The 26,471-nt window shown below is 43.7% G+C and overlaps 3 protein-coding genes and 1 non-coding gene across 4 annotated transcripts in view; 2 read left to right on the top strand and 2 right to left on the bottom strand.

Moving 5' to 3' along the window:
- LOC108928578 (cAMP-specific 3',5'-cyclic phosphodiesterase 4B-like) overlaps positions 1 to 10,719 on the bottom strand; it is a 32,705-nt gene extending 21,986 nt beyond the window's left edge. The window contains exon 1 of the mRNA XM_029257247.1: positions 10,691 to 10,719. The gene's annotated coding sequence lies outside the window, so the exon portion shown is untranslated. The remainder of the gene's footprint in view (positions 1 to 10,690) is intronic.
- Positions 1,176 to 7,494, top strand: tmem88b (transmembrane protein 88 b). Its single transcript, XM_018742568.1, has 3 exons — positions 1,176 to 1,667; positions 3,388 to 3,750; positions 6,747 to 7,494. The coding sequence occupies exons 2-3, from the start codon at positions 3,394 to 3,396 to the stop codon at positions 7,029 to 7,031; spliced, it is 642 nt and encodes a 213-aa protein (XP_018598084.1). The 5' UTR covers positions 1,176 to 1,667; positions 3,388 to 3,393; the 3' UTR covers positions 7,032 to 7,494.
- Positions 9,331 to 9,516, bottom strand: LOC114912159 (U2 spliceosomal RNA). The gene has a single exon (XR_003798115.1). It is a non-coding gene; the product is annotated as a U2 spliceosomal RNA (small nuclear RNA).
- Positions 10,720 to 11,825: 1,106 nt separating the features above from the next.
- On the top strand, positions 11,826 to 17,940 carry tm4sf5 (transmembrane 4 L six family member 5). The gene is made up of 5 exons (XM_018742579.2): positions 11,826 to 12,235; positions 13,523 to 13,603; positions 15,031 to 15,176; positions 16,631 to 16,820; positions 17,397 to 17,940. Exons 1-5 carry the CDS (start codon positions 12,062 to 12,064, stop codon positions 17,412 to 17,414), a joined length of 609 nt encoding a protein of 202 aa, XP_018598095.1. The 5' UTR covers positions 11,826 to 12,061; the 3' UTR covers positions 17,415 to 17,940.
- Positions 17,941 to 26,471: the final 8,531 nt, after the last annotated feature.

Genomic DNA, 26,471 nt, shown 5'->3' with positions numbered 1-26,471 from the left:
CCTCCCACCCCTTTTCCCTTTATTCCTCCCTCCTCCATCTCTCCCGTTTCTGATCATCTTTCTTAGAATTCTGCTTTTCATCATGAAAGACAAACCAAGTCTTCTGTCCCTTATGTACACACATCTAGTGCTGTGCTGCTCCTCTCAGCCTCCCTGTTCCTTGTCTTTCTTGATCTGGACACTTACTTTCTCATCTTTGCCTGCATCCAAACTCCTCCAATGAACCAATGACCCCTCTCCCAACCCCCATCGACAAGAGGTCTGGGCATTCCTATCCCAACACCCCACAAACCCCTCTAGTTTCAAACCAACGAATCTGTCAAAGTGCATCAGATTTCAAAGAAAACAATAGAAAAAAAGTCAGACATGAAAGATTTAAAAAAAAAAAAAACACAAACCTTCCACTTCCAGGGGTCCTTCCATCTCAAGAAACACACACTTAACATTTATTTATTTAGCAGATGTGTTTCTCCAGAGGTACTTCCAATGAACTCTATGCAGTGTCATCAGCCCACACACCTTATTCACCAAGATGACTTACACTGTTAGATACACTACTTACAACAGGTCGCTCATCCATACATCAGTCGAAGACACTCACTCTGTGTCACTCACACACTACAGGTAAACCTGAACAGCATGTCTTTGGGTTGTGGGAGGAAACCAGAGCACCTAGAGAAAACCCACACAGATGCAGGGAGAACATGCAAACCACACAGACTGAGTGGGGATCGAACCCATGTCCTCTCGCACCACTCAGGCACTGCGAGACAGCAGCGCTACTTGCTGTGCCACCACGCCACCCACTTCTTACAGGACAGAGTAAGTACTTCTCATCTTACATTTGCATTCATTCACATAGCAGAGGCTTTTCTCTGCAGCGATGCACAACTTCATGGCGCGTGTGCCACTAGAAGAAAATTCAACAGGAGTCATGCTTTCACACTGGAGTGTAGAAACAACCAGACACTTTGCAGGTTCTCAGTGGAGCGACTAAGTGACACACAAAGGTATTGGGAATGGGGGGTTCGCAATCACCTTTGTTTCACTGTTCACCACCTTCTTTACATAAACAAACTCACGCCTCGCATACTGTTCCCGGTCTGGTTGGCTTTTCACAGCACCCCACCCCACCCCCCCCCAGCACAGTGGGAGAGACACACAAAGATGGGCAGAGGGAAGGAGGCAAACACAGATAGGACACCCGAGTGGAGGAAGTAAAGCAAGAGCGGGGAGGAGGGAGGTGTGGGGGAGGGCACCGGGCTATATGAGCACATGGGACAGAGAAGGACGGGCAGAGTGCAGGGGACAGCGCAGAGGAGAGCTCGCCACCGAGACGTTAGCGACGGCGGCACACAGACCCATGCTGCCTGAGGAACATTGGGAAAGAGGAGTGACAAAAACCCAAGACCACACCACAGGGGGCCTGCCTACAGGTGGCTGTGCTTCCCTCACCTTCTACATTTAAGGAGCGAGGGCCTCGCCCTGGACAGCAGAGCCCAGACAAAGCTGCGGGTAAAGGATCGGCGCAGAGTGTCGGAGGGTGAGGCACGGAAACCCGATTCACAGGAAGCGGGAGGAACGGGCGTCCTGCATCCTGCCAGCTACGAGGAACAACAGGCACAGGAAGGGAAGACCCGGAAATCCAGCAGCCTGGGGATCACAGCGTAAGTTGAACCCCACAGCTGTGCGTGGCGACTGGTAGCGGTGACTAACATGGGGTGCAATTCACACATCACTAGCAAGATGTGCCAATGCGCAAGGTCGTTTGCTCTTATTCGTTATTTATTCATTTAGCTAATACTCACAATGTTGAGCTGCTTGTAATGCACACACGCACACATTGTCTGAAACCGCTTGTCCCAAGCAGGGTCGTGGTGAGCCGGAGCCTAACCCAGCAACACAGGGCTAGAGGGGGAGGGGACACACCCAGGATGGGACGGCAGTCTGTCACAAGGCACCCCAAGCGGGACTTGAACCCCAGACCCGCCAGAGAGCAGGACCCAGCCAAACCCGCTGCACCACCGCGCCCCCACTACTTGTAATGGTTTTAACCATTTATGCAGCAATTAGAGCTGAGTATTTGAGAAGGGAAACCTGGCATCGTGCTGCAGGAATGGCTTGCAACTGGGTTTGCTTATGATATAAAAAAGTAAAAATGTATGAATTACGACGGGGTCAGAGGATGTTCCCACTGATGTTAGCGGCAGGGCCTTTCCAGAAGAAACCTGAGCATCATGAAGTCTTCCTGTAGTAGGTACTGCTCTTGCACTGTGCATGTTCAACAGCATCCCTCCCGTCAGTCCACTGCCGTAACGGGCAGCTTGTCCACAGCCACAGGCACCACTGGAACTAGAATGAATGTGCTCCCTCAGTGAGCCAGAGCGCTTGGAACCAGGCAACGATCTTATTTGGGCGGGGAAGTTTCCCACCGACACCATGTCTCCTCAGAAATATTTATCGCACATAGACTGTGTTTCAGGATGCTGACCCTAGTGACCACAGCCCATTGTTGTATAAGGCATACAGCAGCTCTGGGCAACTCTTGTCCTCAACAGCCGGTTTCCTGCTGCCTGCAGATGCTCAGCGCCATTAATAGCAGCTCAACCTGCAAAAACAAAGCTACGCAAAGGTGACTGATAGCTACTCTTAAAGGCACCTGAAATTAATTCAAATAAGATCCTATCCAAAAGACATCGCTATCCAAGAAACTTACCATATAGTTGTTTTACTCATCCATACATCTGAATATTTAAGTCATAAAAGGCAAAGCTCCGCAATACAAAACCAAGGTGATCGTGGAAATTATTCTCACTATTTATTAGCTGAACCTCAGTGCTTCATTGCCCAAACCTGTCATCTCTACTGCGTTACACATCTTGACAGTAGTGAAAAAAAAAAAACAGGATTTACAGCTCTGCATGGACTGATTAGTCTGAACCTCAGCATTCTCAAAAACAGTCAAAACTTCATGTCAAGAGCCAGAGTCAATGTCAACTCATGGCAATTACACAGATGAGTGCCACGAGAAACTTATGTCCTTCATATGTGTCATTACTCTTTAAAGTGTCCTGTAAAGTTAAAGCCACACAACACATAGGATTTACATATCACTATTAAAAACATTGGGCATGGTGGCACAGTAGCCAGCACTGGGGCCATAGAGCATCAGGCTGTGGAAGGGCAAGTACTGCAGACCAGAAACAAACTCCAGAAACAGTAAAGACATGTATGAAAATACTACAGATTTACAATTTAGAAGAAGAAAGGGGGGGGAAGGAAAAAAAAAAAAAAAAAAAAAAAAAAAAAAACTAAGCCCTGTGCCAAGCAGGTCAGCTATGTCTCATTTCTCCCTCTCTGATCCCCCCCCCACCCCCCACCCCACAGCTCACCATGAGTCTGAGCGGCACTCTGGACAAACACTCAACCCACCACCGGACCATGGACCTGGGGGTTGAATCGCAGACAGAGCTCCACCACTCCAACTCTGTGGCGTCCACAGCCCCTGCAGGAAGCCAGGTGGGGACACCAGGAGTGGTGGTGCCCCCTCCATACTCAGCCGCCGACGGCAGAGGGGATGCACCCCTGGAGCTGCGCGGAGCACTGGACTGCTGGGCCTGCTCAGTTCTGGTGACCGCCCAGAACCTGGTCATAGCCACTATTAACGCTGGTCTGGCTGGTTTGGTGTTTGGTCTCATCCTAACCCCCGCCATAGTCATGGTGGTCTTCGGCTTTCTCTGTCACTCCACGGTAAGCCCCGAAACTCACTGATGTCATAGCCTATCAGGTCCTGTAATAGCACTACTTCATCAGGCAGTGTAGTTCACGTAGAGTGTGGAATTGATTTTCCAGGAAACCTGCAGGTGAGCGATCTGTGCTTACCATCCTTTTAAATATAACGACGTTACGATAGTACCATGACAAGTACCAAGTCACTGCAGCCAAACTGAGTACAAACCTTTGCAAAAATTACAACTGCAGTCAGTGCTCCCTTATTCCTACTGAACTGACATACTGCATTCTGGTTTCTAGAAGTTTTCCAGTCTCAAATGCAATAACATAAAAGGTGAGACAGGACAGATCTTGATTTCTAAGAGCCAGTACAACATGTAACCATCGATCAAGTTAAAGTGAGAGCGGGCCAATGTTCTTATTCCCAAGAGATTCAAACTTTTTAAGCATAATACAGAAAGGATTAAGGATGTTTGCCTCATCTGTGTTGCATAAGGATCTCAAAGGAAAACGGAGAATGCAAATGAAGAGATGACAAAAAAGGCCGACATCAAATAGGGAGCTTTTCTCTAAAAGAGCTGGAAAAAATAAATTTGCCCATACGCACTGGATTATCCTGTCATCCGCTGGCTCACACACGCATACGGATCCCCTTGGAGCCTATGCAGTCCTGCCCTTTGACCAGCCCCAATCAGTAAGGCTCAGCAAGAAAGAACGTGGGAGGGTCATCAGACCTCCAGTACTACACTAATTGCCTAAATGATTTGCTTTGGAATTCTCAGCCTTTCAGGCTAAATAGTCCTCTCGCACCAAGGCATTACCAAGGATTAAGCAGGACTTTGAGGACAGAGTAAAGAGAAGACAGCAATAAGACAGGAAGAGGGACAAAAACAAGGAAAGTTTGTTCTGCGAGGTCAGTGTTGGACCTTGAGGTCCATGTGACACCACCAGAGGGACAGCAGTCATGTGACAAACACTATGATAGCACATTCATGCGACACAAACTTAAGTGATATTATGACCTATAACAAAAACAAAACATATCTAACAGCAGTAAGCAATAAAAATTTCAATAATTACATTTAGATACAAATGACAATGTGTACATTATAATGTTATAAAGATATCCAGGTCCAGAATGTACAACTGACCTAGTGTTGCCTGGTGTAATACAGTACAGTAATGTAAAAGCAAATCCTAGAGCTCATTTACTATACTGCCATATTAATAAAAATGTAATTCAATGATGCAAATGCCCTATAATTAAACAAGTTAGTCCACATAAAGCCTTGTTTGACCAGGCACTTCAATGTGACTTTACCACATTGTAAGTGGGATGCAGCCTGAAGAAGTGGATAGGATGAACATCTCCTTAGGGACGGGAGCCCATTCCACCTTTGATAGATGAGTGTGCAGAAGATACATTACTTGTGACTTTTCAAGGGTGGAAGAGCCAGACCACCTAATGATGCACTATGCAGATTTTGATAGGGTTCAAGGATTTGCAAGTCTACATATGGAATGGAACTTTGCTCCAGGCAGCCAGGAAGTCCAGAGAAGGGACACCAGGAGAGCTGAGACACGGAAGCATTTAGGCCATCCCACCGTAGCGGTGAGATGAAACCTGCTGGGAGTTTATCCAAGAGAATAATGCACTAGCCCACATGGAAGATTAGCACAAAGGCCCATGTTTCAGTACCAGCACAAGGCACTACTGTGCAGAGGAACACACACATTTGTGCAAGAGGCAAACTGTGCATGTGTGTGGGAGAGAGAGAAGAAGCGTAATTCCAGACATTCCTTCCGGTGTGTCTGTTCTATGTCTGTTCACACCTCTGACACATACCGCCACAGCTGCCCTACAACCGATTCCCCGTCATCCTGTACCACGTTGCTTTGAATCGTACCCTTCCACTGATAACAGACTAGCGTGAAGACACCAACACAAGGTCTTCTCAACCCTGTGCCTGATGATGGACATGCGCTTCCAAGTTTCAACTAACCCACTAATCCTTAAGTAAGTCGATCTTGACAAAATTTTGAGAAGCCAAGTGAAGTTTTTAACATGTTTGCACTGGCTTAGTATCCTTTCAGATTCATTCACCATTGGTGTCCTTCAAACCAACAACAAAAAAAATTCCATCCAGTACATTTCAGAAGTTTACCTGAGAGCCTCCACCTGTGAATCCACCATAAAAGGACAGGGTGACGAAACTTCCACGGTTACCGCAGACACGACACACAACATGAAGATAAAATAAAAAGGTTTTTTAGCACAATCATATTGCAACTAATCAAATTAATTCATCACAACTTGCTCTACAAAACAAATGCTGCCTCACCATTCAATTAAGAAATTAAGTTGTGGGTTGGGCCAAACATATGAAAGAACTAATTCAAATGGAATACCAAAAAACAACTAAAAACAGAAAAGTTAAATGTAAAGCAACAATTCAGTTGTGAATAGAATTCGTTTATACCTTTTATTGGACCCATTAGGGGTAAAAAATAAATATAAGGAAGCCTGAAAAAGGGTAGAAAAGCGCAAATGGATTGATTCCCTCAGGCAAAGGCAGGGAGCCTGACTGTGCTCAATGACAGGTAAAAAGAACCTCAAGTCAAGTCAAGCTTTATTGTCATTCCACTACATGTGTGGACATACAGTGGGACGAAATGTCGTGTCTCGCAGGACCACGGTGCTGTGCAAAATAAGCATAAATATAAACATGCAACACTAGACCTAAGGACAGCTTTTAGACCTACATAACTAATTTACTAAGTCGATAATCTGAAATTAGTGCAAATATACATATACTATAAACAGTTAACTATACAAGTACTTACATAATAACTGTGCAGTAGAGGTATTTAAGAAGGAATAGTGCAATATGATTTGTAGTGCATTCACAAGTACATGATATTGTGCAATTCCTCCACTGTCTGCTGAAGACCATGACTTTTCTGGAGTTCCCCACCTGTCCTGCTATCTGACACCCACCCACCCTTCTCCTCAGGTGCGCCCCCATGGCTCTGCCCAGTACTGCTCGGAGCTGCTGAGCGACGGTGGCTGTGTAGCACTCCTGGTGGTCGGCTTCCTGCTGGTGACACCCCTGCTGGTGCTGGCGTTGGCTGCCTACTGCCGCCTGGCTCGCCACCTCCAACTGGGCCTCTGCTTCATCCCATACAGCCGTGCTGTCTACAAAAACCTGCCTGCTTCACAGCACCGTGGTCTGACTGGAGGCTGCTGTGGCCATCAGGGGGCATCGGGCAACAGGGGCAAGGCCAAGGTGTGGGTGTGAGCGCCAGAGTGGGGAGTGACTGGAGGCCGAGTAGGCAAGATGCTCACGGCACTGTGGACAAGGGAGTTAAGTCTTCAGTAGTGCTTTGGCCCATCGACTTGGATGTGCTTCTAAATTATTTTACTCAAATACCACTTTTATACCACAGTATGAGGACAAACATGCATATTTAAGCATATGTTAAACATTAACCATATACTTTATTTTGTAACTGATTTAATACATTTTACTAACTACATTGATTTACTTCAAATACATTTTCTAGAAACTTGTGCTTCTTGGTGTTTGCTTTTCAGAACAAAATCACAAAGGTCCCCAAAGGGAGGTCTGATGTGAAAGCCATCCCAGCTCTACTCACAGCAACACCAATCACAAACCACACGTTACCGTCACATAACTACACTACGTGCATTTTGCACACTATAACATGAACTATGTCAGCTTAAAACACCACAATGTTTAACATCCAGAATATTTTTTTTTTTTAAAAATTGTAAAAATTTAATGGTTTTCAAAATCTTGTAAAGACAACTGCCTTTTCTTTATTCTTAAAACCACTCCAAATTCAGTTTAGTAGTGAGTCGCTTCCATTTTTGGAAACTACTTATAAGTCAGGGTCACGGTGGGCCAGAGCCTATACTAGAAGCAGTAGCTGCTAGGCTAAGCAGGTTGCACCCTATACAGGACACCAGTCCACTGCAAGGTTTCCCGAGGCGAGAGAATAATTTTTGCTGCCTGTTGTGGACTTTGGAAGTCACATACACACACAAAATATGTACGCTAAGAGCAATTTAGAATCATCTAACCACATAGTCTTTGGACAGAGGAAACCAGAGAAGCCAGAGAAAAGGTACGCAGACAGATGGAGAACATACAAACCCTGCTTTGCGCACAGAGATCAGACCTAGGGCAGATGACACGGCCCAGGCATTGCGATTCCCGCTGTACCCCGACGCAGCTCCAGTTTACAGTAGTGCCTACAACCACTCAGGCTATCGCTGCCTCCACTTCTTAAGGGTCCTGGACCGGAGCAAATTACTTCAGGTTACACATTTTTACAAAGTGGACATGAAGATGACCAGCATCAGATCACAGGCTAACAATACCAGCCTTTTTAAGACTACAAACAACAGCCCATTACTTAATGAATCACTTTGTGTAGAACATAAAGATGGCAATGTTTAACACCACTGCCGAGAACCACACTTACAGAAGAAGTCACTGAATGTGTATTTTCAAGCATTAGGAAACTTGAGAGAAAAAGTTTATTCATTTAGCTCACACTTTTCTCCAAAATGGCTTAGTTTTCAGCCATCTACAATTTTACACCCATTCACAGGTGGGTAATTCTCACTGGGATTTTAGGATTAAGTTTAAGTATTTTGCATGCAAGTTTAAGTATAATTTATTTTGCTCAAGGGTTTGACAGCAGGAGGTGGGATTCAAACCTGCAGCCCCAATACACAAAGCTGCAGGGCCAAATCTCTAGGGAAGCAGCCTTTGGAAGAATTACCATTTACACTCCCATTGCTCACACAATAATGTTCATAGTGAAACTGAGCAAGGTTTAGCAGACAACAACCACACAGCCAGGAATCCTGCTGCCCTTTGATTCCAGCACTGGAAAATGGAGCGGACACAAATACACAAAGGTGTGCGATCCATCCTGACCGCCTAACAAATTCCCTTAGCAGTTACACGCACACACGTCGCTGCTGCCACCTTGCGGTAGGTTGACGAAGTGCCGCAGTTTGACAGGTCGGCCCTACGATGACAGACAGCGTCCAGCCGCTAGAGAAGCGTTCGTTCATTCGTTTAGCAGAGGCTCTTTCCATCTCAGAAAACAAACGTTCATCACACGGCTTTCGCATTTCACGTGAGAAGGAAAAGGAGACCGCGCGCAAAACAGTTACAAAGCCACATACATACATGACACTCGCACGAGCCCGTCAATTGGAGTGACAAGACTAATAAATAGGCAAACTTTTTGACTCAAGGGCCACACTGGGTTTTAAAATTTGACAGACGGGCCGGGCCAGTAGCAGATGGGGGAGATGAACTAATATAAATTACATGTGAAACCCATTACCTAAAAATTAAAAAAAAAAAAAAAAAAAAAAAAAAAAAAAAAAAAAACTTTTATTCAATTTCAGTGGGAACAGTGTTGTTGGTGAACAGCGCCATCTAGTGGAATCAACTGAAACGCAGGGTATTGCTGGAAAAAGGCGAAATGAATGCGGTCTTTATGACAATTTTGTAAATACTCGACGGACCCTAGTTTGTCCACCACTGTCTTATACGCTTGAGTTCCGTTCCTGGAGGTACTACAGTACCAGGTCGATGCAGAGAGTGGATGAAGCAAGCCCCTATTCCATCTCCCTGTTCCTCAATTTAAGATATGGTCCCCAGATAGGGGACGTATCAGATATTAAACTGATAAGAACACATCACATGTTTTTAACTTCAGCTTTGCTAAAATAAAGGTATTAATATCATACACAGTTAAAAACAGTTAACTTGTTGACATTTAAAAACTACTATTTCCTTTGGTTGGGCAAAAAAACTAAGCAATTATGTGACTATTTTGACAATATATTTCATGTAATGAAGTCTCTCTTTCCAATAACATACATTCAAAACTTAAAAAAGAAAACAATCCCCTTCCTGGCTTCAAAAAATACGACTGACCTATATCTTTCACACACTAACACACCCATGAAAAGCCCGTTCCACCAGATTTTTTTTGAGGACTGCATGGCAGAACCTTTAAAACACTACAAACATACCCAAGGCTTAAAAACATAATTAATTTAAAGTAATTTACCCGGTAACATTCACCGCTCGAGGTGCAGTCCCCTGGCCTGTTACCATACTACCATTCTTGGGTATATTTCCCTTTTCACATCTCCCCTATTAGCATTTTTAGTAGAATAGGTGAATAATTAAATGCTCATGCAGAATTAGAAAACAACATGCACTCACACAACAAACTAAACAATAAACAAACAACAATAAATAGATTTTTAAAAATGTGTAAATTAAATAAAACGTGCCATAAAGGATTAAAAACCCTACATACCCTACCACAAAAACACAAAAAAGACACCACAGAACACAAACACTGAGCCGCCAAACAAGGGGTAAAATGGCACTCGGGGGCGTGTCCCCCTACATGTGTATTGCTCAATACCTTCGAGCTCACTCACTGCTACACCACTAGGGACCATTTCCCCTTCTAATCAAAGGCTTTTGGTGTATTTATTACTTAGCTAACTACTTTTTCCAAGACTGCCTACACTATTCTACCCTAAATTAATAGAATGCAGCCTAATGATTAGGCAGCATCCTCAAAAAAAAAAAAAGTTCCACAATAATTCGCACTTGAATATCAATATGCCCCTACTCCGCATTCCGCGTTTGTGCTAATCGCTAACATACGGATACGCACACAGCAAAATTATATATAATATCGATACCAAGCAGCTGAAGCTGAACCGCGCTAGCCGCTTGGTATATAATTTAAATTTTGCAGATGAGAACACAGTTATTGAGTGAATTTTAAACTGGATGGATGAACGGCAACACCGAAATTCATACTTAGCAAACAGTGGGTGGAAAAAAGAGTCACAACCCAACCGAATATCAAAAACCGAACGTACCTGCAAGGTTGCCAAGGCACCGACGCGAGTCCTTCCCTCCCTAGTTTAGTTGGCTTGTGCCACTCAAGTCCGCTCTCCCAGTCATGATTGGCCCGCTGCACCGAAGAACATGGCGGAAATGGCGTCACGTGGCGCTGTCTGATCGTCTGAATCAAGTTTCGGAGTGTAAAAGTTCCTTTAAAACAGTAAATACCCTTGAGTGTTGTCGAGCACACGATGAAGCAAGTTCGTTGAATTCCGAAGTTATATTACACTTACAGTTGCAGAAACCGGATAAAGAAGCGCTCAGACCAAACTAGCAAAATTGGCTCATGGGACGAATACATCTGTACCGTTCTTCTGCATGATCATAATGATTCTCGCCCTTATTTCGATTACATTTTTCTTATATTTTCTATATTACTATATTTCCAGATCATTATATTTTAACCCATTTTTATCATTACATATTCTTTATATTTCTGTAATATGTTTCTAATTTCTTTTATTTGTATTTCCTTATTTTTACTATCTCTGCTATTAGTATGTATCACCGACAGCCGGAAAAGCATTTCACTGCACGTCATACTAAGTATGGGTGTATGTGACAAATAAAATTTGAATTTGAATTTGACTTTGAATTCTGAATTTGAATATATGTTGGTTGCAGGTTGGATTGATGCTGTAAACTATGTTGCTGTACCCTGGTATTCCCAAGAACTCACAGCAGCATTTTAACCCATGTTTGATTAATGAGGTCTATGGTTTGCTGGAGGAGCACATGGCAAATAAAAGAGCCATGCAAGATAATGCACCAGGGTGCATAGAAGCAAACATGGTCCCATAAATAACTATAAATAGCAATTTACTCAATCAATTGGGCGCTCATAAAGAAAACTGAGACGTGCACTTGAACAGATAAGGAGTTTTTTGGCAGTGGAACTCCCTTATTGCCATGTTATCAGTTCCAGTGCGTCAGCATCCCTAGTGAGGCCGTCCAGCCCTTCCCAATCGATGATCTCGCACCGGTGACGCTGTTTGCTTGGAACCCACCCCCTCGAAAGCCAACAAACCATGAATGGCCCCATTATTGGTGGAAAAAAAATCGCAGGTATCAAAGGGCATCCCGGAGGTTCCTGTGGTTCTCACAGTAAGGTTGGACCAGAGCTGGGCAGAGCGCAGCACTCGAGGGGCAGAGGGAGAGAGAACAGCAACAACAGGAAGAGGTGAAACAGGAGGATCGGTCGTCTGGGACTAAGGGGTTTTGAAAAACAATATTTTAAAGAGACTAACAAGACTCTACTGCTCCTCTGCCTTGAATTGAGTGCCGTCGCCCTGACGGACCAAACTGCTCTCTGACTGTGACCGAACTGAGGCTGAAACAAGGGCGCCATGTGCTGCACTGGGAAGTGTGCTCGGCTCGTGGGCCTCACCCTCCTGCCCTCCGCCTTCCTCTGCATGATCGCCAACCTGCTGCTCTTCTTCCCCAACGGGCAGCAGCTCGAAAACAGTCAGATCTCTCTTCAAGTGTGGCTCATGGGAGGCCTCATCGGAGGGGGGCTCTTTGTAAGTACTGCCACTGGGTGGCTTTCCAGGTCTGTGTCTACAGTAAGTCAAGAGATGCCAGGAATAAAGGGGCTTGTATCAATAGTCTGAGAGAGATGTTTAAAATATTTGTTCCTTGGGATGTCAGAAGTATGGTTTAATTTTACCCTTAGTTTGGTGATGGCTCAGCTCTACTGTTGTGACTTATACAGGGGAGATGCTTGTCTTGAGGTCTTAACTAAGGTTTTCTCTTTGGCTCGCTGGGTCTTTGGGTTTCTTCCTGCTAGACAGGCAGAGTTTTGGGAGCTGATAGAACGACAGAAAAGTAGTGAGCACGAACTAGATGACAACTGAAGTGATACATGGTTGACAATTTTTCATGTCCTATATGACAATAAAGTGTGGGTTGGAACAGTCGCACTTGAAATAGATGAGGAGGGTGGTTCGAGCTCTCTGATACAATGAGAGCATTCTTGAGTGCAAAACGCACTGTTTTATGGCCTTTTTTCAATGTAAATCGCAGGAGAACCCAAGTTGCATTCGCCTATAAATGTTAAAAATGAAAAGTGGGGAATATACTTTACATGTTTATGAGTCCCTCACGTTTTAAAAATAAAACAAAAAGCATTATAGCCCATTTTAAAACAATTGTAGGTTCTTGTGCTCGGTCCATTTTGGTTTTGCAGTTCTCTGAATTTTGTCTTTTTCTCTTTCGAATCTCAGCAAAGTATAAAGGAAATTCTTTTATGGGTTTGAAATAAAGTCATATCATATCCGGTATCTTACCTAAGTGTGTCTGTACAAGCATTGGGGTGCGTGTGTGTATCTGTGTATGCATGTGTGTGCACAAGTGCCTTATCTTATCTATCCCCAATGGTAAGTCCTGAGTCACATATCATTACAGTCCAAAGTTCAAGGCTTGGTGTGTCCACCCACAGGGGGTGCAGTGTGTGAACCTGTAGTCGGAGCAAGTAGTCGGTGCTGCTTTTACTCTCACTCCATCACTCCTCCCAGGTCAAGGGGGCGGCACACCCCTCGTGTCTCACTGCTTCATTCCCGTGTGTCGGATGCAAAAAAACGAGTCAAATCAAACTAGCTCCTCAGACCACTAACGGTCTGCACTTGTTTACAACACAGTGCTTAAAACACTTTCAACACAATAAGGGATTTTCCAAGGATTTAATCCCAAAAGCAGAGTTTTCCTGTGCATTCGTCCTTGTCAGCCGTGGCCTTTTGCAGGACAAGCTTTATTTGACACTTGATGAAATCATTGGGTAAATGTTTAGATTTTTTTGTTATCCCATTTAGATGCTGTGTCCCAGCTGCTCTGCCATCAGAGCTGGGGGAAAGGGTTGCTGTGGGACAGGTTGCTGTGGAAACCGTTGCCGGGTGAGTGTGTTGGAAGAACTTCCTTAGTATCCACAGTACTATAGTGGTATGAAGGTTCTGGGTTCGAACCCCATTCCTGCTGTAGTACCCTTGTCCAAGGCACATATTGTATCAGTTCAGGGTAAGAATACTCAGATCTATCACTCACTACATTACTGTGAGTATCTTGTTCTTGTAGAGAGCCTCAACTTGTCCAAAGGTTTCACCTAAATAAAATTCTAAACTACAATGGGCTCTGCTGAAATGTGATGTCAGAAACAATTGTAAAATAACTGGAATTGATTGAAAGTGATAAACATATGAAATTACATGCAGAGACTCCCATGATAAACTGAAAACATATTCAGGCTCCCTCAAAATAAACGTTGTTACATTTTTGCATAGAACAAGATGCTCAGTCAATAATGTTAGAGCCCTAAATACACCCCAGGAAATGCAGTGTATTCATTTTATTTCGGTGTTACACACAAATATATATTAAGTCACAGTGATAGGAACTGCTTTTGTTTTTAACTCTAACAGGGTTGTTTCAACAATAAAGGTTACTGTGCTTTAAATGTACAGTGCTGTAATCTGTTTGTGCCCTTTTTTGCTTTGTTGTTGTATTCTTCTTAGATTTGAACATACTGTACCTGTACCCTGCTTTCAGCATAATGCATGCAAGCTGTTCCTTTCTTCAGATTCTCATAAGTCGGGAATTAGATTCTTCATGTTAATTTAAAATGTGCCAAATGTGGCCCTGAGCTCAGAAAATGTTTACCTAAATATAGTAAATTATAGTAGAGAACACTGATGGTGTTCGTAGCTCCGGTTGTTCATCCAGATGTCCAGGTGTTGCCAAGCTCGGCGAACACCTGGACATCTGGACAGTAAATTCTGAACCGATCATGTAAACACGGACCTTTTTATGCTTAGTACCGATAACAGGGTAGTTTTTGGTGTTGTCACCTCATAACATTTGACTTGAAAAATGGTGATGATCGCTACAAACATTAATAATTATTGTTATACATTAATCATTAATAATTATACATAAAATATTTCACTCACTATTTAATAATAATCACGCAGGAAAAATCTGACCTGGGTGAAGCTGTTACGTGAGTGAGTACTTTGGCTCTGTCACTCATACTATTATGCATTCATCCTGGTTGTCACATTTTCCACGTTGAGTTCTTGCCCATAGATCATTCCTCTTAATTCTAGGTAGCTGCTTGTAAATCAAAATTGTTATGTTCTACCTTTGCGTAAAAGTCAGTTCTCACAAATGAGTGTTGTGTAAACCAGTGTTTGGGTGTAGAGCCTGTGTGTACGTGTGTGCGAAGAGCCCACCAGTGAGCCATACCGTCTCAATGGCTACCTCATGTGAAGCGTGTTCTCATGACCTCCTTCCGATGGTTTCTACCTGTGTGCGTTCTCCCTCACAGATGCTGAACTCAGTCTTCTCTTCTGCCTTTGGACTGGTGGGGGCCATATACTGCACCAGTGTCGCATCAGCTGGCCTGGCCATCGGACCCAAGTGTCAAACATTTTCTGGAAAATGGGAGTACCCCTTCGAGGACCTCCCCAAAAAGTAAATAAGTTGGAGTTGTTCTTTCATGGGGGGTGCAGTGGCGCAGTGGGTTGAACTGGGTCCTGCTCTCCAGTGGGTCTGGGATTTGAGTCCCACTTGGGGTGCCTTGCGACGGACTGGCGTCCTGTCCTGGGTGTGTCCCCTCCAGCCCTATGCCCTGTGTTGCCAGGTTGGGCTCTGGCTCCCTGTGACCCTGTATGGGACAAGCGGTTCAGAAAGTGTGTGTGTGTGTGTGTGTGTGTGCGTGCATTCTGCAATGTATGAGCTCATGGGTTAGCTGCATACTTATGCAGCAAGTCTAGAACTGTCAGTAAAATGCATGCAAACAGGCTAGGAGTGTGCAATCTCATTAATTCAGCTGACAGACACAGCAGTTTTGTCTTTGCGAGCGTGTAATCGGTAACAAGATGGCGAACATCATGCTTGTTCATGGGATGAACTGGTCAGTAAATGGCATTGAATAGGAGTTTGTGGAGACAAAGCATTTTTATTTTCAGTCATTTTCAAATTAGTTCACATTTTAATGTAGTTTAAATATTAGTCTTACAAAGCAGTTCTGTTTATTATTATTGCTATGTGTGACATTTACATTTATTTGTTCAGCTGACACTTTTACTGAATCGGTATGGGGTAAGTACCTTGCTCAAGGGTACTACAGCTGGAGATGGGATTCAACCCTGCGACCTTTGGGTGCAAAGACAGCAGCTCTAAGTACTGTACCAGGTACTGGACTTGTACAGTACCTTACCTGTAAAGACAGCGATTCCTCGAGAGATGTTTTTATTATTATCCTTTAACTAATTGTAACTTGAGGGGGTGCGGTGGCGCAGTGGGTTGGACCGCAGTCCTACTCTCCAGTGGGTCTGGGGTTCGAATCCCGCTTAGGGTGCCTTGCGGCGGACTGGCATCCCGTCCTGGGTGTGTCCCCTCCCCCTCCGGCCTTACGCCCTGTGTTGCCGGGTTAGGCTCCGGTTCCCCGTGACCCCGTAAGGGACAAGCGGTTCTGAAAATGTGTGTGTGTGTGTGTGTGTAATTGTAACTTCTTGTGCTGACGCTGATTTTGGGTTTATGAACAAATTTCCCTGCGGAAAGATTTGTGATCCCAGCTGTGCTCACAAGCTAGGGAGCCAGCGTACTTTTCCAGAGGGACTCTTAGCGTAGTTCTCCACATCACCACCAGATGAGGCCCAAACTAAAGGTAACTGTCCCGCAAAAGCTCTTCTTGCCCCATCTCTTTTAAAGAGCAGTATTTATTCCTGTTCTCTGCTACTGTTTGAGGTGGAAACCCAGCAGAGTGGATGCACTGTGATTTCACAGCACATACAGTCCGGGCTTTGGAGTGTTTTGAGTCGCTCCTACGTGAACCTACTGTATCTCGTTTCTCATTTTTCTCTCCTCTTTCTGCCCCCATCTGCCCGTGCTGCTCTTCACGTCTTTGCCCCCGTCCTCGAAAGCGGGAGTTACCTGACAGACAAGGAGCTGTGGGACTGGTGCACTGCCCCAGAGAACATAGTCATGTGGCACATAGTGCTGTTTGCCATCCTGCTGTGCCTGGGCCTGCTGGAGCTGGTGCTCTGCGCCATTCAGGTGCTCAACGGCTGCGTGGGCTGCCTGTGCGGGGACTGTCGCAGCAAAGGGAAGGAGGTCGGTCGCGGCGCCGTTAACACAGTGTTACACAGCCATCCGAGCTTGTAGCGTCTCACAGTTGAACTCTGGGCTGCCATGTCAGCGGCCATGGGAGAGTCAGAGCGCTGCAGCATCGTCGGTGTTTCAAAACGGAGACATATAACCCTTCAGAAGTAATATTCTGCCTCTGAGTTACATTTGTTCTTGGTCAAAGATGTTTTCGTTTGCTGTTTGGAGAAATGCTATTTTAACACGGCTTCCGAGAGTGCCTGTTTTTATTGCAGTCCATAAAGGGCCGTTCTAACGCTTATCTCTGGCAGTTCCCGGAAAGCCGATAACAGCTGAACTATGAAGCGCAGCTAACGCACGAGTTTTGACTTTGAAACTATATCACGAATCAAACCATTTCTAATCTACACTTGTAAATCGCAGGGCTTTAGCATTTAGATGCATTCATTCTACACACCTTGTTCGGAAATAAATAAAATGAAGGAAGACACAGGCTTAAACACTGGTAGCTGTCGATAAATTCAGACACACAGCCACTGAGAACTGTCCAGAGGCTAAAGGCTCCGGTCTCTCCCTCTCTTCCAGGACGATGGAGGACTGTGACATGTGTGGGAGGAAACGGACAGACTTCCTGCTCCTGGAACCCATATCCACACTCGGGCAGGAGTAGCACTGTAGAAAAATTGTCAGCACACACACCTCCCATCCCTATTCTAAACACGCCAGTTAAGACCTCGAGGTCTGAGCTTCTTGCTTTCTTTAATTACCGATTCTTTGCCTATAAACCTTTATACTCACCTAGCAGATGCTGGGTTTCAAAGGAAAACATGTTAATGCCTAAATCCTGTCCAGCTAATGCTTGTCAGATATTACACTCTAGGTTATTCTTAATTGTTTCTTAATCTTTTTTTAGTTACTTGAACGTAATACTTGAATAATATTAATTGCATTTTTATTTACTAGTGAATGTATTGTTTCGGTCTTAGAGATGAGAGGTTCACAGATCTGGTATTGTATGAAAGATGTAATGTAAATGTGTTGTTTTTCAGGTTAATTGCAACTGTGTTACAAATCTCTTACCCCTAGGGGGTAATGCTTATATCCAAAATGAATAAAGCCACTTATGACACCAGAGTTACTCCTTTTCCCAACACAGACCACAAGCTACTCTGATGCCCTGTCACAGCAAGACAAATTTACATTTAGCTGAGACATTTCTCCAAAGCAACTTACAATGTTAAGGTTACAATTATTTACCCATTTATACCACTGGGTAATTTTACTGGAGCAATTTAGAGTAAGTACTTTGCTCAAGGGTACTACAGCCAGAGATAAGGCTCAAACCTGTAACCTTGGGGGTCCAAAGGCAGTAGTACTAACCACTATACTACTAGCTGTCCCAAAGGTGCTATTGACATTCTTTGAATGCTTCTTCAGTGCTATATACATAAGCAGTAGTGTTCTTATTTGCATACACATTCCAACAAAGCTGGAAAGCAGTAAAGGATCACATAACAAATCCAGTAACTACCACCAAATTGAAAACTTTAACCCTATAATTTCACCAGGTTTTGGGATACAGCTTTCCTCAGAGATACTGTCAGCTACAACATGCACATTCTGGTCAAACCCAGGTCTGCATGACTGCAGAGCTGCCAGTAGATGATGTGAGAGCTACTGCAGATGGCTGGTTATGAGCAACGTTGTCAGCAGCACTGTTGTAGCAACCACAAGGGCCCTGGGGATGTGGCATAGACCAGCATGTGGGGATCTTTCCATCCTGGCGTAACACGAACCCAATTCCAAGAGAAACACCAGGAGCTACTTTGCTGTGTAAATATGGAGAATTGCTGGTCACATATATCACTTGTATTACAGAAGAAGTATTACTGAATGTAATACAGAATGTCACTTGTATTACAGAAGAAGCACTTCATGCTTGGGTCAGTCATGGACAAACAGGTATTTACCTTAGTCCCACACCTTACTCAAAAGGTAACATGGGAAGAGATTAAGGGATCGATTACTTTTGTCCGCATGGGGAAAAAAAGTAGGTGTTGAGAGGACAATGAGGTGAGACCATGGCAAAAAAAGGAATCTTTTCCTGTCCAATGCCATATCCAAGCCCTCCATCACCTTCGCCTCCCAGAACCCACCATTCAAGCATAGAAATTCATGTTAGAGTTTACATTCATACTCAGAGCTATGGGCATAAACAGCAAACAGGAAATGTACCCACATATAGCGATAGTTGACACAAGAGAAATATGAGAAGGATTCACTTTAAAGAGTATAATGCATTAAGAGTCAAAGCTGAAGAAGCACAGAGCCAGCTATCAGCACAGGAACAGAATCCCGGACAGCAGGTCAGGACCAGTCCAAGTCCGTCCAAACTGGAGTGTGCCCAGTGACCAAAACCTAACAGTATTTTGAACCTGCATGAGGTTTTTCACAAGATGGTCCCAAGGAGAACAGAAATGCCTTTTAAAGTCAATACTTTGTGAGCCAAACTATGCAAATTTCAAAAAGAATGTAGAAAGGCTACACAGAAAACAAATATATTACATTTACCTCATGCTTTTCTCCAAAGCCACAATTATTTATCTCTTTAGACAGGGTAATGTTACAAGTACAATTGAGGGTAAGTACCTTTCACTCAAGGGTACTACAGCCAGAGGTGGGATCAAACCCATAACCTTTGGATCCAAAGGCAGCAGCTCTAACCACCACACTACCAGCTCTCTATATAGTTTATTATTATTGTATATTTACTTTTTCTCTTAAATAACACATATTCCTTTGACCCATTCCAAAAAGGAGCGCACACAAATACTTAATAACCACTTACCATGTTTTGAATGATATAACATCAAATTCAATTTAAATTGAAGCAATCTCAGACAAAAGCTACTTTATTCATTTGAAAGTGACAGTTTTTTGGTGAATAAGATGTGTGGGCTGATAACACTACATAGAGTTCATTGGAAGTTGTTTTGGAGAAAGCATCTGCTAAATAAATAAATGTAATGTAAATTCAAACAGCTGAAAAACAGAAGCCGATTCTTCAAGGTCAGTTCTGATGATATTAGGTTTGAAGATAGTGACTCATTAATACCAAAAATGGGTTTTCATTTAATGTCTGTCGTATGTCAGGCTCTCAGAGTTTACATACAGCCACTTTTATACATACACAACTAAGCAGAAAAGCACACGCAAACACAGAGAGACAACTAGATAAACCAGATTATGGAGTCACTGAAAATCTGTTCAGACGTTTGCAACAAGTAAAGGGATGGAATCCAGGATTTTTTTTTTTTTTACCAAGAAATACCTTTTCATAGCCTTACCAGACTTCAGATAGCATGTCATCTTTCTCTGGTAATAAAGGGCAGCTCATACACCAGTGGGGTAGTGAATGACTCCCAGAGCTGTTTACTCTGCATAAATAAAGATTTTCTCAAGGTGATATACCAATCTGATAATGTAATGTAAATATTGACAAGTGAAGGAACTCACAAGCAGGCTGGATGGAACTGTATGTTCTGGCTGCTCCTGAATTAAGTCCACTACCACACTGTAACTGTAGAAATGACACAAAGGTATAATCAATGAAAAGCACAATATAACCACTAATCTCCACCCCGTCTCCATATGTAAACGTCTGCATCTTCCGGCTTTGCTCGTACGTAACGAAACACTCACAGTCCCATGGTCAGAAACCACAGAGAAGAAAATAAACTTGTTTAATGAGCTTATTATTTTCAGAGCACATGATTTGGGCTGCGGTCAAGGGCAGGGAGGTGTGGTGGCCAGACGGCTGGAATTTAGCATGCTTGTGCACCGTGGTTCAGGGACAGGAGGCAACTTGCATGCTCTCTGCTGACCCTCTCCTCCACAGTCCTTCCACGCTCTCTGCCTAATGATTGCCCCATCAAATCTTCAGACGACTAGCTGAAAGAGACATGGATTGCAGCAGAGAAAGTCAAAGCTCTCTCAATGAAAGGAAAGCAGTTGTGACCGGTTGCACTTGGCTGTCAGCCAGAAGGACAGGGCCTGTCTTCCTCCCCACACACACCCTGAGGTATGTAAGAGAGGCCCAGGATGAAGGTGTAAACACACATCATCCCAGAGCTCTGTCACATCTGACAAGGGGGACTCAGCAGGCAGAAGATGAGTGTGATGGACTTGACCACTCTGACTATAAGGACATCAGTGTTACACCTTGACAAGCGACCACCAGCAGTGAAAGAACACACTTAAAGTTTAGATGTTAAGGACGTATTGCGTTGCTAAGATGCAGTCCCAACTTCTATCCGCCCTTGTCTGGAGTACATTCTTAAAATATTCCAGGTATATGAAGCAATTTGGGCAGTATTTGCATCGAGAAATGTGCTAACTCCTTTTGGTGTGTGTTAATCACAAAAAAATGAAATATTAGTTGAAGATATCTGTCACATTGCACTCGAGAGTGGCAAATGAGGTCAGCATGTTTGAAAATGAGTAAATATTATGTAATGTAACAAACACCATTAGATGAGTGTATCAACAATGCCTTTCCTGCCAAACTACATTTATACCCAAATTACGATGTGCTCTCTGCTTGGAGTTGTGTTCGGTTAGTTGACTGAGTTCTTTCATAAACACACTTTTTTGAAGGTGTATTTATGTTCTGATATTATTCTTATCTTTGTCAAGTAGTTTCAGTGTTAGTGACTGACTATCAAACAGGGCAAACACAGACAGTGGAAAACCTTTTTAAAGCCCTATTATTGATACCCTATAATAAACAGTGACAGACATCCTTTGGGGACAATGAGTCCATTGATACAATGGCCAGAGGTCATATTTATGACATTTCTAGAAGCTATGATTTGTCTAAAATAACAAACTGCTACCTTGACATTAGCATTAGACAACTGGTTATGTGGTTATATTGTTCACTGATGATATGACATCTTACAGACAAAGGATATGCAAGGAATCTGAGAAACTCAGGCAAGTTGCATAACATGCATAAAAATACATTCCTGGACAGACCTGTTACCAATTTACTTTTACCTTATCTAATCTGGTGAAGGCTTTAGTGTAATGTTCAGTTGCACAGATTACTTTAAAAGAAATGAATGATAAGTATTACATTCAAATGGTTAGCTTTGTTATTTGTATCCATCCTAAAGCTGCATGCTTAAATTCTGGGTGGAATAATATGTTTGGAGCACAGAAAAACACTGCTCTGTGGAAACACTGTGAGTCATTATAAAAAGGGGTTGCCAAGTTGTAAATTATAATCTTGAAATGGCGTAATTTGTTTAAATGAGGCTCATAAACTGCATTTTGACCAAACCTATTTAACCATCAGTTACTATGAGTAACACAGCTAAATTCCTGCAGGCAACAGTGTCTTTCCCACCATACTGTGTGTGTGATTGGCTCTTATCTGTATGCACCATGCAACAGTGCATCTAAAGGTTGCTTTTCAATCCATAGTCCATATAGATAGACTGGAACATTGAGAAGTTCTGCTACGAAAGAGAAGATTGGAAAAGAGCCTAAATATATCTGGACATAGGCACAGATGGGCCCTCTGCTGATAGAGCAACTTGTAAGATAGTTTTGGGCTCTCCTGGGCCGGGTTCCGAAAATGGAGGCTTCTGGGGAGGATTGCAACACAGATGAGAGGGCAGATGGGAGCAGTGGGAGTAGCAGGGGGTAGCGGTTACAGAGGAAGGAGTTTCCCGCAGGGACACAGGAGACAGAACTCTCAAAACCACGGAGGAACCAAGACAACATGGTACTGGAAGGCAGAGGTCACCCGTTTTAGGTTGTGGTCCAAAAGAGTGTGGGAATAGAGGAAAGAGAGAGAAAGAAAACAGAATGAGACGGGTTGCGTTCTATGGAAAAGGGTCTTTAAAAGAATGATAAACAGAGGAAGAGCCTTGCCTGGAACTATGCTGGAACGCAGTGTAGATTATGGCTCAGATTTCAGACATTTTGGGGAACTTGTGGTATTTTTAATGACTCTCGGTAATGCCCAAAATGGCTCAGATTATCTATAGAGGCTGTGTGGTGGGCAGCTGGCTCTGAGACTCAGTAAGGTGGCTACTGCAAACAGGTTTTTCGTCATTTAAAGCAAAAGTACAGACTTCCCTTGCATAGCAGGAGAAATTAATTTCTGAAGATCTGCTTAAAAAGAGAACTCCTGTAAAATAACTCTTTCCTACCATTAACTTAAATGTGAAAAATACACAATCCATTGCTGAGCAACATGAGGTTTGCCCATTTTTCCTCCAAACACACAAAAGTCCTGCCCAATCTATTAAACACAGAAGAAAACTAAGTTGAGAATCTCAGAACTGCCTTTAAACCTAAGTCTGAGACCGACATGTTCAAAACTGCTGAGATGTAACACATTTGCGTGCTGCCTTTTTCCTTTCCCCATCATACTTTATCATGTTCTTTTCTTTTTATTTCGTTTTTATTCTCTTTTATTTGAGGGAATGGTAACACTGTGGGATCCTCACATCTCTTGGGCTGTGGGTTTGACTCAGGCTCAGCCTGTGCCATACATAGTAACTGCAGTAACTGAGGAGTGACAATGACCCAGATGACTGAGTGTTCCTTGTAAGAGAGACACTGACCTCTCCCAGTTAACTAGCAGGTGGTCAGCACAGATTATAGCATGGAACATTGCTTCTACTATATTACTCACGTTCAACATTGCTCATAATTAAAGATCACAGTTATCTTCACATCGGTTAAAACAATTTCACTGCATACCTGTGTAAAACCTACACTGTTACTGTACTATTTTAAGCAATATATCCATCCATGCATGATCAGTACCCACTTGTCCAATGCTGAGTCAGGATGGTCCGGAGGCTATTCCAAAAGCATGTTGTGTGAAGCAAGGTACACCCTGGATGAGATGCTAGTCCATTGCAGGGCAATCACACACACTCAGTCACTCACATAAAAACACACACACACACACATTTTCAGAACCGCTTGTCCCATACGGGGTCGCAGGGAACCGGAGCCAACCCGGCAACACAGGGCGTAAGGCCGTAGGGGGAGGGGACACACCCAGGACAGGATGCCAGTCCGTCGCAAGGCACCCCAAGCCGGACTCGAACCCCAGACCCACCGGAGAGCAGGACTGTGGTCCAACCCACTGCGCCACCGCACCCCCCTCACATAAAAACACATTAAAGACAATTTAGTCTCACCAATTGACCTGAAATGCATGTCCTTGGACTGTGGGAGGAAACTGGAACGTCTGGAGGAAACCTCTGTGAAACCAGAGAGAAAATGCAATCTCCACACAGACCCAGTTTGAACTCATGTCTAAACCGAGAGCCCAGGTGCTCTGAGGCATCAGCGCTTCCCACTGTGCTGAAGTCAATATAAGCAGTAGGGCTGAATTTGGCAGTAGCTCACGCTGATTATTACACCTAGCTCGTGACTACCCTGACAATTAGAGAGATCATTTCAGCTCCAAAGTACCCACAATGACTCAACAGAGAAAGGTGGACATGATCTCCCAAGGGATGTTCCAGCTAGGATGTCATTATGAATATTTACTTTTCTTTGCTTTATAGCTCAAATAGTGAAGGTACTTTGACAAGGCATTCCAGTTTCATGAGAGGGAGGCATTTCTTCCAGTGCACTACAGGTGATGTGAATGGTTCTGTTTATGGTTGTAGCATCTCAGTAAGAGCAATCGGCAGGGGAGGGTCATATGTGGTTCACGGTGAAAGAAAAAGTGGACACAGAAGTGTTTTTACCACTTTGGCTGAAGACATACTGCTGTTTTGAGATTAGGCAAGACCGGATGCTTCCAGAACAAACCAACTTCCCTTCAAGCTGTTTATAAATACAGCTGCAGAGCGAACCAGTCGTGACAAAAAATCCATGGTTTGGGAGCCTTTGGAGGGGGAAAGGCTCCTCCAGTAGGAATCTTATTCTTCACTTACTTACTCATTTTACAAGGTACAAGGTTGTTTTAGATAGTAACAGGCAGGCAGAGAAAAAGGGGGTACAAAGGAGAAGAACAAAGACCTGCAGCACAAAGAGTCAGTATTTCATTCACCCGGTCTGTTTACTAACAGACACCTCTCAGCATTGTAACCAGAATATCACTGTAAATGTAGAGTAGGGTGCTTCAAAGCTGTAATACCATGGGTTTCACGGTATTTAAAGTGACAAAGAAAATTTCAGCACATGTGTTCTTTGGTTGCTATCACACCTAAGCTATTATGTTTTAGTTGAAATGGTTTATAGCATTTAAGTAGTGGTGTGTTGCGAGCTTTAGCTGTACACATTTAATGCCATCACACCAAATAAATAAACAGAACCTGAAAATGAATCCTGGCTGGGCGAGTGCCCAACCCTCTTCTCCCCAGGTAGACGGTCATGAGTCATTGTCTCTGTCACTGTTTCACAGCCCTCACTGAGTGCAGTACAATGTCCTAGTGAGACTAATCCTGCAGGATTTGTCTTAGCCTACCTACATGCCATTCACTCATTAATTCATTCATTCTGCAGCCCATTCAACAATTTTCACGTTCATCTGAAATGTGACCCTAGTGATCTTTCAAATAAATTCATTGTTATAGCTGATGTCCCTCATATTAGCAATTAGATGGGCAACTGGTAGCATAGTGGTTAGAGGTGCGGCCTTTGGACCCGAAGGTCACAGGTTAAAATCCAACCTCCAGCTGAAGTTGAGCAAGATACTTACCCTGAATTGCTCCAGTAAAATTGCCAAGCTGTATAAATGGGCAAATAATTGTAAGATGCTTTGGAGAAAAGCGCCAGCTCAAAGAGTAAATGTATTACTGGCATTCATAAACTGTACAGGACATAGGATATATTTGCCATTAACATTCAGCAATCTGGAGAGAATGTGGCTGATCTCTTGGGAACAGGGTAAAGATGACCCAGGAAAACTCAGTGTTGAGTGCTGCGGGGATTTGGATGTAATACAGATTTTGTGATGATTCTGAATGTGGTCACCTGTGCAATTAGACACCGATCACCGAACAGTTAAACCCACACTGGATCACCATAAGACGAAGCTGCAGAAAGATTCCCTTTAGAACCAAACAAGGTGAAATACAAACAACTTTTCTTCAGCTGCAAAAACACTCTTAGGACTATTGATCACTACAAAAGAATTCTTATCCATCTTCTGCCCGTTACTTTGGAGGAGCCTGTTACTGTAAATATTTCTCAGTCAGAAGCCACATTTGGAAATTTAATACAGCATAAAAAGCATACCAGGCCTGCAGTTTTGTTTGTGGAATGTGGAATTACACTGGTTTAATAAAAGTATGCACAGAGTTATCTGTCTACTAGTTCATGTACCGAACAGGGGTCAAGCTTCTTCTTTGCGGCTTTTCCACAGAAGGACAGAGCAATTCGTGCGCTAATTTGATGACATCACATAAGCTAACGAAAAAGGAAAGAAAAAAAGAAAAAGACTGATGGTAGGCAGTAAAATAAACTAGTTGGTGGACCGGGAGGTGCCGACACGTGGCTCCAGTTGCCCGGACACGCAGTCGCACCAGAGAACGCTTAGTTTTCCCGCGCGCCGAGGCGGCAGGACTCGCGGCAGGTGCGCGCGCTCTGCCCTCGAACCACTGCGCACCTCTACTTCCC

Source organism: Scleropages formosus, chromosome 13 (assembly GCF_900964775.1).
Source record: "Scleropages formosus chromosome 13, fSclFor1.1, whole genome shotgun sequence".
Classification (NCBI taxonomy): Eukaryota; Metazoa; Chordata; class Actinopteri; order Osteoglossiformes; family Osteoglossidae; genus Scleropages; species Scleropages formosus.
This window is presented reverse-complemented; position numbering and strand designations above follow the sequence as displayed.

Bases quoted from the DNA above. Each gene is read 5' to 3' on its own strand.
- tmem88b (XM_018742568.1), top strand. From the start codon at position 3,394: ATGAGTCTGAGCGGCACTCTGGACAAACACTCAACCCACCACCGGACC. The intron at 3,751-6,746 runs GTAAGCCCCGAA...CCTTCTCCTCAG, and splicing joins GCTTTCTCTGTCACTCCACG to GTGCGCCCCCATGGCTCTGC.
- tm4sf5 (XM_018742579.2), top strand. From the start codon at position 12,062: ATGTGCTGCACTGGGAAGTGTGCTCGGCTCGTGGGCCTCACCCTCCTG. The intron at 13,604-15,030 runs GTGAGTGTGTTG...TCTCCCTCACAG, and splicing joins GCTGTGGAAACCGTTGCCGG to ATGCTGAACTCAGTCTTCTC. The intron at 15,177-16,630 runs GTAAATAAGTTG...CGTCCTCGAAAG, and splicing joins TTCGAGGACCTCCCCAAAAA to CGGGAGTTACCTGACAGACA.